The 15,073-nt window shown below is 38.5% G+C and overlaps 2 protein-coding genes across 3 annotated transcripts; one reads left to right on the forward strand and one right to left on the reverse strand.

The window, feature by feature from the left end:
- Positions 1 to 2,060: 2,060 nt before the first annotated feature.
- On the reverse strand, positions 2,061 to 11,262 carry ewsr1b (EWS RNA-binding protein 1b). Of its 2 annotated transcripts, none has more exons than XM_015018423.1 (15): positions 11,189 to 11,262; positions 10,694 to 10,730; positions 10,231 to 10,282; positions 9,917 to 10,064; positions 9,495 to 9,693; positions 9,119 to 9,372; positions 8,841 to 9,000; positions 4,664 to 4,698; positions 4,080 to 4,109; positions 3,773 to 3,888; positions 3,114 to 3,243; positions 2,902 to 3,012; positions 2,695 to 2,821; positions 2,255 to 2,611; positions 2,061 to 2,156 (listed from the first exon to the last, which is right to left on the reverse strand). In XM_015018423.1, exons 1-15 carry the CDS (start codon positions 11,202 to 11,204, stop codon positions 2,120 to 2,122), a joined length of 1,809 nt encoding a protein of 602 aa, XP_014873909.1. In that variant the 5' UTR covers positions 11,205 to 11,262; the 3' UTR covers positions 2,061 to 2,119. The 2 variants fall into 2 exon arrangements, with proteins under 2 accessions (XP_014873909.1, XP_014873903.1); XM_015018417.1 differs by having other exon boundaries at positions 4,664 to 4,701.
- Positions 11,263 to 12,671: 1,409 nt separating this feature from the next.
- rhbdd3 (rhomboid domain containing 3) lies at positions 12,672 to 15,038 on the forward strand. Its single transcript, XM_015018472.1, has 5 exons — positions 12,672 to 13,229; positions 13,319 to 13,702; positions 14,139 to 14,265; positions 14,366 to 14,614; positions 14,727 to 15,038. Exons 1-5 carry the CDS (start codon positions 13,067 to 13,069, stop codon positions 14,893 to 14,895), a joined length of 1,092 nt encoding a protein of 363 aa, XP_014873958.1. The 5' UTR covers positions 12,672 to 13,066; the 3' UTR covers positions 14,896 to 15,038.
- Positions 15,039 to 15,073: the final 35 nt, after the last annotated feature.

Below are 15,073 nucleotides of genomic sequence, written 5' to 3' on the forward strand. Positions count from 1 at the left end.
TACTAATGTTATATAAATACCAAAGTTTATTGGTATACTTAAAAACTGAAATTTATTGAAATTGAAAGGGGGGAAAATGCAAACAAAGAGAAATTTGGACAATGAAAATTTAAAATGTTTTTCAATAAAAAAGAATTACATAGTTCTCCAGACTGCATTAAGAACCTTGTGTAACCGTTCTATTAATGTAACTTCTAATGATTATGATACAGATTTGAGCAAAAATATGGTATAAACTTTATTTAGCAGTAGTTATTAGAGTTGATGTATTGTCTATTTTTAATGCTTAAAAACATTTCTTAGCAGCCAGCTTTGCTTCTTGTACAGGAAAATGAAATACTCATCTTTAAAATGTGTGGCAGGCAGAGTACAGGCACAGGTAAGGAACAACGCCATGAGAAATCTCTAGTCATTAATGGGTTAGGATCGACCCCAACTCATTCTTAAAATTTGATGAATATTGTTTTATTAAAATCTTGGCATAAGATGATTCCAGTAAGTGGCCCACCTCTAACCCAGAACCAGTTGTGCATTAACAGATCTCTTGGTCACAAACGCAAAAATTCAAACTGAATAAGCTGTATGCTCCTGCTCGCCCTGTTAATTTAAATGTGTCTAAAGAAAATTAGTTTACAGAAAATCTGATTCACCAATTTCTTACATAAAATGTCTTTTTAAATAAAGCTTTAGCCACAAACACTGCTTTTAGGCTTTGGTTCTACATATCGCTGAAAACGTCTTCTCAGAGTGTGGTGTAACAAATACGTTTATCGCTTTAAAAGTTTTTCCAAAATCTGAAGTTTCAAATTGTTCCACCTGCATTTTTAATGGAAAACGCTTTTGAAATTTTGGCTGGCTCTTGATTGGACAGGCTTTTGTGAACTCTTCCACCGTGCCTGCTAAAATTAAAAGCACAGTCGACGCAAGGAAGGATGGCTTGTTTTCATTTAAAAAGAGGGACGTCCGTTTAAGAGAGGGAAACCAAGGAGGGGGAGAGCAGCACAGAGGAACAGAAAAGGTGGGAGGGGGCTGATGAGATCATTTTCTGGGCCTGGATGAATCAGCTCTTCTGTCAGAGAAGAAAAGGAGTGCACAGCAGAGAGAAGTGACCAAAGCAAATGGGAACAATTTGAAGACGTCAGCTGAGGTGGAGCTTCCTGAGCTCTGAGAAAATGATTTGAATGAGATAGAAGAAAATGAGAACAAAGTTTTCAGGACAAACCTCAAATGTTCAATAGTATTTGAAATCTGAAGGACAAATAGTAAAACGTTAAGCCAGTAAAAAGGGGAAGGAAAGAAAACCAAAACTTTAAACTGAATTCTTAGGAACTGTTCTCTCAAGACTGAATGCTTTGTAAACAGTCTTAAAACTTGTGACCTGAAGATAAAAAAGGAATTTCTCTTTTCAAATAAAAAGGCTAATTGTATTTATACACTTATGGCCTACAGGCATATGTAAGAGTCACATTTCTAGTAGTGTTCAACGACTTGCAGTCAATTTTGCACCACCTACTGACAAGAAAAGGAATAGAGGCTCCATCTGCACCCACAGCAAACCAGGCATGAAGTTTTCTACATCTGTAGATGATGCTTTTTATAACTGAGCATAGATTTCCAATAAGCGACTTGATACTTAAATTATTTGAGCAGTGATATAACAGCCATGTTACAATTTAACCTGACCACCATTGGCATCCTTATTTTCAGTTTGACCATAAAAGGAATCGTCTATTTCAGCTTTCATTTAGAAAAACTGAGGATATCCACAACAAGAAGGTCAAATTCGCAAAATTTTATTTCCCAAGTTTATCATCATCATCATCATCATACAACTGTAAGTTTACGGAAAAGGAGGGGCCGTTACATCAACAAATGAAAAATATTAGATTTATGATACAATGTCAAACCTAATGATATTTAAAATCAAACTGAAACATGCACAATACAGAATGCAACGTAAACACGGTAACTAAAAAAAGAAAATAAAAAAGGTAACCAGAGTGGACAAACTGCACAGGTTGAATGAACGCAGTTCTATAACCATCAAAATATGGAATCATAAATTAAAACTTCTTTTAAAAATCAAATTCCACAACAGGAATAATCAAGAAGTTCTCCTTCAATAAGGTCGGTCTCTGCGTTCCTGGCGGTGGTCCCTAAAAAAGAAAGAAAAAAAAAAAGGTAATAAAGCCCATTTACTGGATATTCTTTTAACATCAACAAAACAATCTCAAGCCTAAATTGAACACCCTACCTCATATCCATCTTGCCCCCAGGTGGTCCCATTCCTCTTCCCCCTCTGCCACCCATTCGGTCCATGGGCGGTCCTCCACGCCCAGCTCCACGGAACCCTCCCCTGTCCATTACTCCACGTCCTCTGAATCCACCGCGGTCCCCTCCCCAACCTCCACGGAAACCACCGGGTCCACCTGGGCCTCCAACTCCTGCTGGCCCACCACGATCCATACCTCTGCCCCCACGCATTCCAGGTCCGCCTCGGCCTCTCTCACCACCTGGGGGGAAAGGAGGACCACCACCTAAGCCCTCGGGTTTGGGGGCTTTGCACTGGTTACACTCCATCCTCCAAGCAAAGTTTTGGTTTCCACAACCCCTGTGGAAAAAATACAAATGAACAGTTACAAAACACAATTATAAAAACACACGCAAAGTGGTGCATGAGGTGGCTGTACATACGGATTAGGACACTCCCAGTCGCCAGCTCTTTGCTGCATGTTGCCTCCTGTTGGTCCACCTCTGCCCATTCCACGTGGACCGCCCCGAGGGCCAAAGCCTCCACGGTCCCCTCCTCGTCCCATCATACCTGAAATTCCAACATTTTTTCATCGTATCATCAGATCCAACGCACGCTACAGACTTAAGTGACAAACTGCAATAGTTTACCTCCACGGCCCATCATGCCATCACGCATGGGCATGCCGCCTCTCATTCCACCCATCATGGGCTTTCGGCGCGCCATGGACACCTTAAGTCTTCGGCCTTGAAACTCTTTCCCTGTAATTAAGATAAAACTTTGTCATCTCAGACACTAGGTACACTTTACAAAGTGCTTCTGATTTTTCTTATTATTTTGACATTTTCACTATAAATCATACCATCAAAATGCTCCACAGCTGCTTTGGCACAGACAGGCTCCTCATAGGACAGGGTGGCATCACCTTTAGGCTTTCCTGAGTCTTTGTCTGTGTAGATGTTGATGGCAGGCTGACCCAGTCTGCGATTCATCTTTAAAGCAAAGCGCACACAGTTTACTTTCACCAACAGTTGTGGTTAAATATAAACCGTGTTTATTAATCTCTTCAAAATTGACCTTTTTTTTAATGTTGCCTGTTGAAATGTACTACAAAGACTTGAAGTGAGATGAAACTGGAATTTTCTAGGACCAATCTGTTGAGGACATCTGCATTTCCAACTATCCCTCAAGAAAACCATACATCTCCCACTCCAGATCATCTTCACATTATGTAATCTACACATTAGCCTCACAATCAACTGAGAGGGGGAAACAGGGAATCTGGAGGCTAAAGAAAATGTGCTAATCACAGTGTGTGGGAGTATAGAGTATTCCCCAAGAGAAAACGTGTTTTAAAAACATGAATGTTGCGTTTTAGGCTCGTCTCCTTCGGATTTCTAACCCCAGTTGCAAGATCTGAAAGTGTACAAAGCCAACGATTGACTTGATGAAAAGACAAAGTAAACTGTAATAGTTAATTGAAGAACTAGGAGGTAAACCAGGGTTAAAAGCTTTTATTACCCTTATTGGCCCAACGTGCTTGAAGAATTCAGCCATTTCCTCTATATTGGCCTTCTCAGTCAACCCAGTGATGTAAATGGTGCTGTTCTCAGAGTCATCTTGCTCTTCTGGACGTCCTACAGGTAAAAAAATAAATCACAATTGTTTCCATTTCCAATAAAAACATTTTAAACAGGAAAAAAATACACAAGTCCTTTTTTGTAAATGACTGCACAAGACCAGGTATGCCTTTGTTCAGTGTCAAAAGTACTATATATATATACATACACACACACCATCAGATTCTTAGGTTGAAGATTCTACTTACCCATTTCACGTTCATCGCCACCCATGGGTCCTGTAGTCCATTGAGTAAAAAGTAAACAAAGAGGGAAAAAAAAGTCAGTACATGCAACTAAAATCCAGTAGACTACACCTGATAAGAACTACAGTTCATAAACCACACTCTTCTGCATGACTTGTATTGGGAAGTTGAAAAATATGGTACCTTCTGGTACAAAATGTCCACAATTGATAAACTCAATTGAAAAATTGAACACCTCAGACCCCTTGGTATATATAACTCTCTAAGCCTTTAAGACCAGAGTGAAATCTTTCAAAAAATAAAAGATTCAGCTCAGATTTGCCAGAGCAGCCGCAAACACTTTTCTTATTAACCAATCTAAAAGATAGTCAAACCATAACCAGTGGCTGAATTATATAAAGTACCCCAGAGCAAATGGTCTCTCAGGCATAAAAAAAAATAAAAAATAAAAATAAATCCAATATTTTGATGTGTTTTTGTAGAAAAAAAAATTGCATACCACAATTTATATCAATGTTGAAAGCATATTTACCCAAAAAGTGTTACAGTTTATAAAGGGTTAACCAGTGTAATACTCAGAAACTTACCACCAGGCTTACTGAAGCCACCTCTGTCTCCAGCGCTGCTATGGGGGAATAAATGGAGATATGAAGGCGTTTCCCTTTTACAGCCACTTCCTTGGCTCGAGCAAAGTGGCTTGATTGGGGGAGTAATAAAAACATTCTATCTATCCCAACAGCAACTTCAATTAACTCCCAGAAATCTAACTATAAATGTACAGTTCATTGAAAAAATTATACTAACTATGTGCCATTCCTTAGCTTGGTACAACATCCAATGACAGTTTGAAACAGTGGATACAATAATCCAAAAATAAAAAAAGAAAGGAACATGTTTATGTTGGCTTTTAAAATGTGATAAATCCTAAAACAAATGTACACAGCTAGAATTATTTCAGATGCATTGATGGAACATATCCAGTACCATCACCTCGGCATTAAGTTACAATTTAATTACTTTTACAGTTATAAAAAAATGATAAAAAAAAAAAATGCAATGCATCTGAAATTTCACAGGAGTCATTGTCATTACAGTCACCAAAATAAAGACAATTACATGTTTTTAATACCAAAACAAATACAAAGTCTACCAAATATATGATAAATTTAAATAAAACAGGTGGCTTTATTGACTTTTGTACCCATCATGCTTAGAGAAACAAGACAAAAATAAAAACACCATCCTCAGTTCTTGAAAAAAAGGGAGACTTCGAATCTTTGTTTAAGCTCCTTCCTGCTGCTTAAGCTGGAGACTCTGTACTGAGTACAGATACGTTTTAGAGAAAAGATGGTTTTAAATGGCTCTCACTGTTACCTGTACGGTATAAATGTGACAAAGCATGTTAAAAAGGCGCTGAAAAGAAATAACATTTGTATTCCAAACATTTCAAAACACAGTAGCCCCCCACCCCAGAGCACAAACACCTGTGCAAAGCTAAACTGTGATGAAGCCCTACATTAACTCTACACCCCATAAAAAAATGTAAACTATTTTTTAGAACTTATAAAAAATTTAAATGCACCTGTGTTTTTGAATATTAACAAAAAATCTCTATTTTCCCAAATAGTTTTAACATCTCACTAATCCAAACCTGAACACCTAACAGCTTAATCCAACCATTCAGTTTTTACCATTCAGTTTTTGTTTTGTTTTTTGTTTTTTTGGGGTTTTTTTTGAAAATCCATCTAAAGAGAACAAAGTTTATTGAACCAAAACAACCAATATTTTTTGAGCAGACTTCTTTTCTCAAAGTTGAGACTTGTACTGAAAGGTCCAACCAAACCAGCAGGGATGCCTGCCATGACCTTAATGCTTGTAAAGTTCCACCTAAATCTACTTAACTGTGTAAAATTTGTTTTTAATAGGAAAAACATTTTCATAAGTATGAAAACAAAGACTGCCTGATATCAGGAAGACATGGTTTTGTGATGATTTGACTGTGATTATATGAATTAACCCATATTTTCCTTACTTTTGATTTTCATCACAATGTCCAACATTCTTTGTGGACATTGCAACTTAAAATGGGGAAACAATATTGAAGTATTTCTGACAGGCCAAAGTTTTTGACATGTGAAACTTGCATCCTTGTCACATTCCTATCACATATTGCACCCAAGAAGTCATCTGTGAAACTTCAATGAAAATTGGGTTTCATTTTTTTTTTTTTTTTTTTTTTGCAATTCTGTCAGAAAACCTTTTAGAAATTAGGTTCCGAGTCCACATTGGAGAAAACACCAACTTTTAGTGGACATAAAAACTGCACCATTATACGCTTTACCAGTATAAACACAAACTATTTTGAAAATGCCAGTGTTGGGTTCCCCCACCACTCCACAGTATTCGATTCCAAACACAGAATACCCTTGAGCCAAATAGTGAGCACATCAACACCATTAAAAAAAAAAATAGAGACTTTGAACCCCGATCAGGACCAAACAATAAAATTACTGTAATGTTTGAAACTTATGAACCAATGTAGGTGTTGCAATTAAAAATAGAAAAAGAAACGCTCCATTTCTGACATTTGGATTTAAGGTTTTTGCCACAATTTAAGTTTGATTGAATTTTTTAGGATTTTAATCTCAATTTTCTCAAACCAAGAGGTAGTCGAAGGAGAACTGCTTAGTGTCCAACCTGTTAATACAGAAAATTTGCTGTCCATTAGTGCCCCCCCTTCATGAAACATTTATCAAGCCTCCTCTTTGTTCCTTTTTGTACCTGCTCGGTTTGGGGTCTACTGTGATAAATCGAGACACCTCTTTCCACTCCTTTGCAGATTGTCAGATTCACTATGAAGCCAAATACAGATAAGCCCTACAAAGAGGTTATTTGGATTTAAAATGACTTGAATTCAACCAAGATTTTTATTAGGTGATCAGGCTAATTGTTTAAATTTGATCAACAAAAATGGAAAGTTAAAAATCACTCAAAACCTTCACAATAAGTTTTAATTGACAAAATAAAAACCTTGATTGCTGACCAGATCTGGGCAATTCGTCTCTGCTGGTGACCTCCAAGTCTTTGAGGATTGAAGATCTCCTGTCACCCTTATTGTTTTCCACAGAATATTGAATTAAGCCGAGACTCTGTTCAAAATGTTAATCACTCCCAGTCAGAAAAAAGAAACGTATTGATAAATTGAACAAATACTTTCAACAACCCTGCCAGAGGTGTAAATATTTTGATCTCAAGTCATGTTCCAGCCAGCTTCAACCTGGACGTCTCAGAATTGATAAGAGCTCTACTCCATCTAACCATGAATATACATTACACACCCATCTTCCCAACTTTGGTTCTCTGGCTCCACACCTCAAACAGTACATTACCAATCTGGGGGTTATCAAATTGAAGCAACACATTAGGTATGTTTTGCAGAAAAGCATCTTTAAGTCAAGGCAGATAGCAAGACTTAACCAATTTCTCCAAAGGCAACACCCATGAGAAAACCCCTGCTCTCATCACCATTTGTTTGTGGGCCATGAGATCAGTTGCTTCTGGTCCAAAATATAGGCTAAAGCTCAGTGGAGTCTTTTTTTTTTTTTGGTCATGGTTCCCAATATTTGAAACATGTCTTTAGACATTACAGGCATCTTCACTCGTTTTAACAGTTTCCCAGTGGTTTTAGGCACAGTGCAAGTTGGCATTATCCTCATTATTGTTTTTCCTTTTACCTCCACAGTCCATTTATACCTGCCATCTGTTTTTAATTGTAGTTTGACTGTTTTATGTCTAACAATCTATAATTTTACAGAACCTCAAGTGTTATATGTCCCTTATCCATAACCAATTTAAACTTATTTAAAGTTTAACCTACTGGTTTTGAATACTTAACATTCAAGTGTTAGATCCCGAAAAATATCAATGAGCTTGTAAAGAAAAAGTCTCAAAGGCATTACAATGTACCAAGTGGGTATGAATGAGCACAAATGTGCATTTAAGAAGGAACCAAACATACTGCACAAAAGCAGGATGCTTGGCTTGAAATATTTTATGCCAAACTCCTTAAAAACATGGTCTGAAGTTTAAACAGAAAAACGATGGCTTAACTCATTTTGTTTAAAACTTTTCTAATAAAACCCTAACATAGACATCTTAGAAAAAAGAAGAAACGCTGCCTGTAAATACCATCCAGTCTCCAACTTCCCACCTACCCAAAAAATAAAATAAAATAAATAAAAAATAGTTCTGACTCAGTCAATTCGTGTCTTTAGAAATCAGCTAATTAACCTAAAGTTTAAGCACAGGTTGCTCTTTTAAATTATTGTGGGAAAAGGGACATCCAACTTACCTTCAGCCAAAAAGGTCAGAGCTGAGAGAAACTGGACTAAAATGGCAATAAAGCCATTTCAACTGCTTACCAATGACTTTGTGCCTCCACCATCACAACTTCAGACAGCAAATCATTTTTGCACATTATTTTAGACCTGGTCTCCAACTCAAGGCCTCAAAAGCCATCACCCTGCAACTTTTAGGTGAACTGAATGAATCAAATTCCTGAATTATCTTCTCAGCAACTCATAGGGCGGGTTGGATTATGGAGGCACCTAAAAGTAGCAGGGCAGTTGCTCAAATAATAAAGTGTGAGATCTCTGGAGAATAATGCAGTTGTTTCCCCACAGAATGTCTCAGCCCTGCCCAATATGGCAACAGCACCTATGATCAAAATAAAAATGAGAACACGCGCTAAGGAAACACACTTACCCCATTCCACGACCCATTCCTCGCCCACGATGCATCATTCCACCTCGTTCAAAGCCATCCCTTCCCGGGCCCCTGCTGTCTCCTCCTCCTCCAGGGTACCTTCCAGGTTCAGACCCTGGATAGCCAGAACCTCCACCTTGGCCATCCTGTCTGTAGTTGTCTATAAATATGCAACACAGCTGTATTAGTACAAATAGCCCACATATGCTTGCAGTCATATTAAAGTGTTCCATTCACAATCCATCTCAGCTTTAGAAAAGACAAAAAGCCAAACTTACTATAAGGGCCAGACTGGTTATAACTGGGTGGTCCACCTTGTTGGTTGTATTGATTGGCTGCTGGTTGCCCGTAGGAACCAGCACCCTGAGGAGGGTAAGCAGGAGGAGCCTGTTGCTGTGGTGGGGTCTGTTGTTGGTAGCCCTGCTGCTGGTTGTATCCAGTCTGCTGACCCTGGTATCCAGGCTGCTGCTGTCCATAAGATGTTGGTTGGGAGTAGGAGCTTTGGTTGTAACTAGCTGGTTGGCTGTTAGCACTGCAAATACAAAAAGTCAGTAAAGAAGGAATTACAAAAAAAAAAAAAAAAAAAAAAAAAAAAAAAAACAAAAACGTTATTTTAAAAATGATAACCCTGTTTGAGATATATAAAACTTTTACCTCTGTGGTGCAGAAGGTGTAGCCTGTTGACCATACCCAGGGTAGGCAGATTGGGCAGTGTACCCTGGCTGAGACCCATAAGACTGGGAGGCAGCTGGAGCAGCTGCAGTAGCAGGAGTGCCGTCATAACCACTGGCTCCATAACCCTGGGCTGACTGTGAATAGCCATGAGCAGTAGACTGGGTAGGAGGATAACCAGCTGCAAGAAAGGAAGTGTGATTATAATACTTGTCCTAGAATGATGATAACAGTTAAATATGCAGCCCTGGTAAGTTGTCTTTTTATTTATTTATTTTTTAGTTTCCAGTATCATTACCTGCAAGCTGTCTATTGAATGATGCAATAAACATTTTTAGGCACCCTTTTCTACATTAATTTAAAGCTGGACCCTAACAGACTACAATAAGAAAAAAAAAACTGACTTGCTGGTTGCTGGCCATATGATGACCCATATTGTTGTTGTTGTTGAGCATATCCTCCAGCTGCTGGGGTTGTCTGGGTATAACTGCTATCAGCAGCAGCTGCAGCAGGCTGAGTGTATGATCCATAATTCTGCTGGCTATAGCCTTGCTAAAAACAAAACAAAAAAAGAATCAATACTCTTAAGCTTTCATGGTGAAGTTTTTTTTTTTTGTTGTTGATTAATGGACACAATCCATTAATCAACAACATATGGCATATGGCAAGCTCAATCTACAATAGACAACGACTTTATTTTATTTTTTTTTAACCTTACCTGTGCTGACTGGCCATAATTCTGTGATGGCTGGGCAGCATAGGAGGCATACCTGCGAGGAATCAAAATATATATATATATATATTATCCAAGCTAGAAACCGTACAAACTCATCTAAACAAGATTTCTCCAAATGCAAGCAGCACACGAATGCTTCCTCTACTAGCACATTTGTATACCCATGATTAAAAAAGTACTGCATAGGTTCATTAATTTGAAGTAATGAAATTAGTATCCTGAAGTTGCACTACATTCAAACAGAGTAATAATAAATTACAACAAATGCATAGGCACAAAAATATGTACATGCAAGAAAAGAAAGGCTTCCATTAGTAAATACACAGGTTTTTTTCAGTCTGGGGTAGCATTCCTCAGTCCCAATTGCTATTATTTATTGTGAACCAACGTCATAAAAACACAATGAGATAATAGTGTAAATATTGGATTAGCTTAAAAATCTTACCCCTGCTGAGCACCACTCTGGTTGTACGAGCTGTAATCTGTAAACAGAAAAGAGATTAGTTATAACCGTTAGACTTTCTAATAAAAACATCGTTTGCGCGCGCGATCCACACAGTCCCGTTGTTAGGCCTACACCGAAAACTCACTAACGAGCAGGCAAACTAAACCCTACACGACGGTTCTAGCTACCACATGCAGATTTGGTGCACTATTAAAAAGTTTTAGAATACCAGCTCCTTAAAAAATAATAGTCAAGTTTAACCCCCATTGTATTAAATAAAAGGTCGACTCGACAACTACAATAGCTCGAGGAGCTAAAACTAGGCCATGCACGCTGCGTAGGCAACGGTCATTGTGAAACAATACTCAATTAAAACCTAAGTAAACGCATTCGTCTCACCAAAACACGTTCTCATACGATAACTTGATCAACATAACCATTTCACTTAACAATTGGAAAATTAATGTAAAAGATGTTGCGATTTTTTTCACTCACCGGGAGCAGACGCCATTTTAGTAAGTCCGTGCAAGCCGATGAAACGCTGCCAAATGCAAGAAGAGGTTCCACACCGCGCTAAAGAACCACGAAGTCTCGCGAGATCATTGTCATGCAGCCACGACAAAAGCAACCAGGAGGGAAAATCATGTGAATGTAGCCTTTAGTCGTGAAAAAAGTATGCTTTGGAATCGAGTCGTTTATTTATTTATTTATTTATTTATTAATTAATTATTTGTCACACTGGTACTTTTGGCCAAAGTGCTGAAAATGTTTATTACTGTTTTACTAATTTATTGTTGTTTATTCAAATGACTTACTTGTTCTGCTTGAGTAATATAATCGTCGAACATTTTCCATCAAACCGGTTCCAGTGTTTAACTAGTCCTAGAGTTTAGTAATAATCAGTTCCTTGTATCCTGTCTGGTCCAATAGTTTGAAGAACTGGTGCTAACCCAGCATTAGTTCACTACTGGGCCAGGAAAAAAAAAAAAAAAAAGAGGACAACCAATTTCAACATACAGATAGATCTACTACAGAAATCAAGGGTTTTCAAACTCCTCAAAGGCTGCTGTCCTGCAACTTTCAGATTGTCCAACACTCCAGAAACAAATCAGTGAATGTTGACATTAAAATTCATACCTATGTCTTTGTTATTATTTAGTTTCAATGAAAGCCATTTTCTCTGGCATAGAATTCAATTAAAAATCTGCAGCAAGACTTGAAGACTTTTTTGATTACTGTTAGAAAAAAGGAAGCCATGCATCTTTTTCTAACCACTGTTGTACACCATTTTGTGGCGGTCAATCATTGAGAATGTCAAATAATGATGTTGAAGTGTGTAGTTGTAGCGCAACAAAATCTGAAGAGCTTCAGATGGTGAATTATTTTTTTTGAAACACTGCACCTAACAATGATGCAGATTCTCAGAAAACACTAACAAGTTAATGCAACATACCACTCAAAAACCAAGTTATATTTTAGGTCTACAATGTTGTGTAGCAAACAACTCAAATAAGGGAATTTCATACAAAAAATGTCACTACTTTCATTAATTATTGGCAGCGGTGGGAAGAGTAGCACTCCCTCAATAAATATTTACTCAAGTAAAAAAGAAAGTACCAAGAAATTACTCAAATACAAATAAAAAAGTGTCTGCTGAAAAGAATACACAATACTGAGAATCTGATCAGAAGATAGACAACAATACAAAGATGGGTGCTAATTCTGATATTTTAAAGACTGAAGTGAAAAAATACTGATACAAATAAATATCTTCATTCCAAAATGCAAAATAATTTTCCAAACAATTTTTTTCAACATAAAACTTACAACATGTATACGTGTTAGAAAAATGCAAAGTACTTCCAGTGACAATATATGCTATGTTAAATACTACTATCCACCCCTAATTGTATGAACAGAAAGCACGCATCCAGGATGACCTGTAGGTGGCGGTAAAACGTTGTAAATTATAAACATGAAGAAGAAGAAGAAGAAGAAGAAGAAGAAGAAGAAGAAGAAGAAGAATTTTGCGGAAGTTTGCATCCTTTCGAATTCCTTACGTCTCGAAGCTAAAATCGTTTTACTTGCGTTACTTTTATTATATAAAGTGGCGTAATAAATGTAAACTATAGTTAATTATCTACCATCAAAAACCACAACAAATCCTCGTAATCGCTATCAGTTTTATGTAGCAGTGAATTACCTGTATAAGCTTTAGCTCTCAGTCTTCTATTGGAGCAAGAAAAATAATATGGTTATGCATATTTAAAATTCCATCGGATATAATTATCCAATGATGAACCTCATCAAATATTTGTTTGCCTGGTTTAATGTCGTGAAAGCCAGTGGAGAAGGGGCATCTGATGTGAAATAATGCTGGACCGTGTCCTGTCAGTGAGGTCCTTGTTTGGGTCGGACCGTCCTGGATTCTGCCTGGTAACATTTGCTCTGATAGCATTTATGCTGCTGATGTATGCTGGGGGCATCCAGGCAAGTCTGAGCGTGGGCCCAGGGGGATACTTCCCAAGGTTCATAGGTAACCATGCTGTTACATCTTCAAAACACCGCTTCGGATTTACGCAAAGTAAGCATGTGGATTTTTATTTATTTTTTTCTCCTCCTCAGATGTGTTTCTGTATGCTCTCAGTCATGATGACTCGCCCTCGTTGCTGATCAGCGTGGTCCTGCTGCTGCTGCTGGGATCATGTCAGGAGCGTCGCTGGGGGTCAGTGACCTTCCTGCTCCTGTCCATCATCACAATCACCATGCTGGCATTCATTTACACCCTGGTGCTGTTTGTGGTTGGAGGGGAGGCGAGTCGGATCTGTGGCTTCTCTGCCATTCAGCTCGCTCTATTTACGGCTCAGTGTCGACAGGCCACACAGAGGAGGCTGCTGAGGTGTTTGCCAGTTTGGTTCCTGCCGTGGCTTTTTCTGCTCAGCGGTTTGCTGCTTCTACCTGGAACACCAGCGCTGCTTCACCTCTGTGCAATATGCATCGGACACAACTGTATCCTTTCCTGCAGATGCTTTTCAGGACTGGTACCTCCTATAAACCAAAAGTTTTAGTTTGAGTTTGTATGTTTGCTTTTTTTCATCTTCTGTCTCTTATGATTCCTCTGTGTCACTTTTTTAAAATTTTGTTTCTTGTTGAGGCCATCCTTTATTTTGGACAGTCTGCATATCTTTATGGTGTTTTAGGTCTTACATCTGTATGCTTGGCTTTTCTGTGTCTTTGGATGGTGTGTACTTCTTTATGGATGCAGATTTTAAGATAAGGTGAAGGCTCTGGACCTAAGACACTCTATGTTCCCTCTATGTATAATAGCTTTGTGGTTTATTTGGGCTGAAAGTTACCCCCACTAAATCTATAATGAATTCTTTCAAACTTTGGTTACTGTGTTTCTCTGCCAAGTTATCCCCTGTCTCCTTAATTTAACATGCAGATCATCAGCCCTTCATTGGGGCGCTACAGGAACTGGAGGAGGCCAACATTTTTGCTTTCATTCCTAATTGGATGTATGTTCCTACTTCAGCAAGGGTCAGATTGCCAAGATTTGCCACCTCACATAGGTATTATAAGTCAATTACATTTAACATCCAACTATCCCTTTAAAATATATTCTTGATCATTTTCATATAAAACAAATTTCACAATTTGTCAATTGCTTAGATCGGTTCCCCAGTTCATGGCTGTGGATCACGCAGCTCCTCCTCCAGTGAGGGACCCCACAGCTTACAACCTCCACCAATGGATGGAGCCTCCATCCCCTGCCTGGGTGATGGAGGTGCAGGCTGCTGCTGCCGTGTCTGAGGCAGAAGTGCTGGAGGAGGAGCTGCTCCGAGCCGGGATAATGGCCTCCTTACAGGACGCTCCTGACACGAAAGTAGAGGTCCCAAAGTCATCAGTTTCATCTCTGCGGTTAGTGCAGCTCATGGCGTGTATTTTATAAATAAATTGGTTTTTCACTTAATACTTTTTAAATCCTAAAGTCTGTATTTACATGCAGATGTCTGTTTTTGTTTCCTGCCAGGCTTCAGCAGCTGGAGAAGATGGGCTTCCCCACTGAGAAAGCTGTGGTGGCATTAGCAGCAACCAAGCAGCTAGATGGCGCCATCTCGCTGCTTATTGAAGACAGCATTGGAGAACAAGCTGTGGTGGTATCTAAGGGAAAGAGCCATCCACCACAGCAGAGCCCCTAAACAAGTTGACACTACTGGTTACGTTTGCACTTTTGACTCAAACTGGACACACATCATGCTTGGGTTTTGCTGAGCTTCTGTATTTTCCCTGTGGGCTACATGAAGAACCTTTAATAAAATGTGAACAAAAAGTCGAAATGTTCCCAAATAAAATGTTTTTTTTTATTTCCAAATCTGC

The sequence above is a fragment of the Poecilia latipinna genome, unplaced genomic scaffold (genome assembly GCF_001443285.1).
Source record: "Poecilia latipinna isolate Pla-1442-1.1 unplaced genomic scaffold, P_latipinna-1.0 Scaffold79, whole genome shotgun sequence".
In the NCBI taxonomy this organism is placed as follows: domain Eukaryota; kingdom Metazoa; phylum Chordata; class Actinopteri; order Cyprinodontiformes; family Poeciliidae; genus Poecilia; species Poecilia latipinna.

Coding starts and splice junctions, on each gene's coding strand:
- ewsr1b (XM_015018417.1), bottom strand. Junction 3,244..3,772: donor AGCACGTTGGGCCAATAAGG/GTAATAAAAGCT, acceptor TTTGCTTTAAAG/ATGAATCGCAGACTGGGTCA. Junction 2,157..2,254: donor GGGGGCAAGATGGATATGAG/GTAGGGTGTTCA, acceptor TTTCTTTTTTAG/GGACCACCGCCAGGAACGCA.
- rhbdd3 (XM_015018472.1), top strand. CDS start 13,067: ATGCTGGACCGTGTCCTGTCAGTGAGGTCCTTGTTTGGGTCGGACCGT. Junction 13,230..13,318: donor ATACTTCCCAAGGTTCATAG/GTAACCATGCTG, acceptor TCTCCTCCTCAG/ATGTGTTTCTGTATGCTCTC. Junction 14,615..14,726: donor TCATCAGTTTCATCTCTGCG/GTTAGTGCAGCT, acceptor GTTTCCTGCCAG/GCTTCAGCAGCTGGAGAAGA.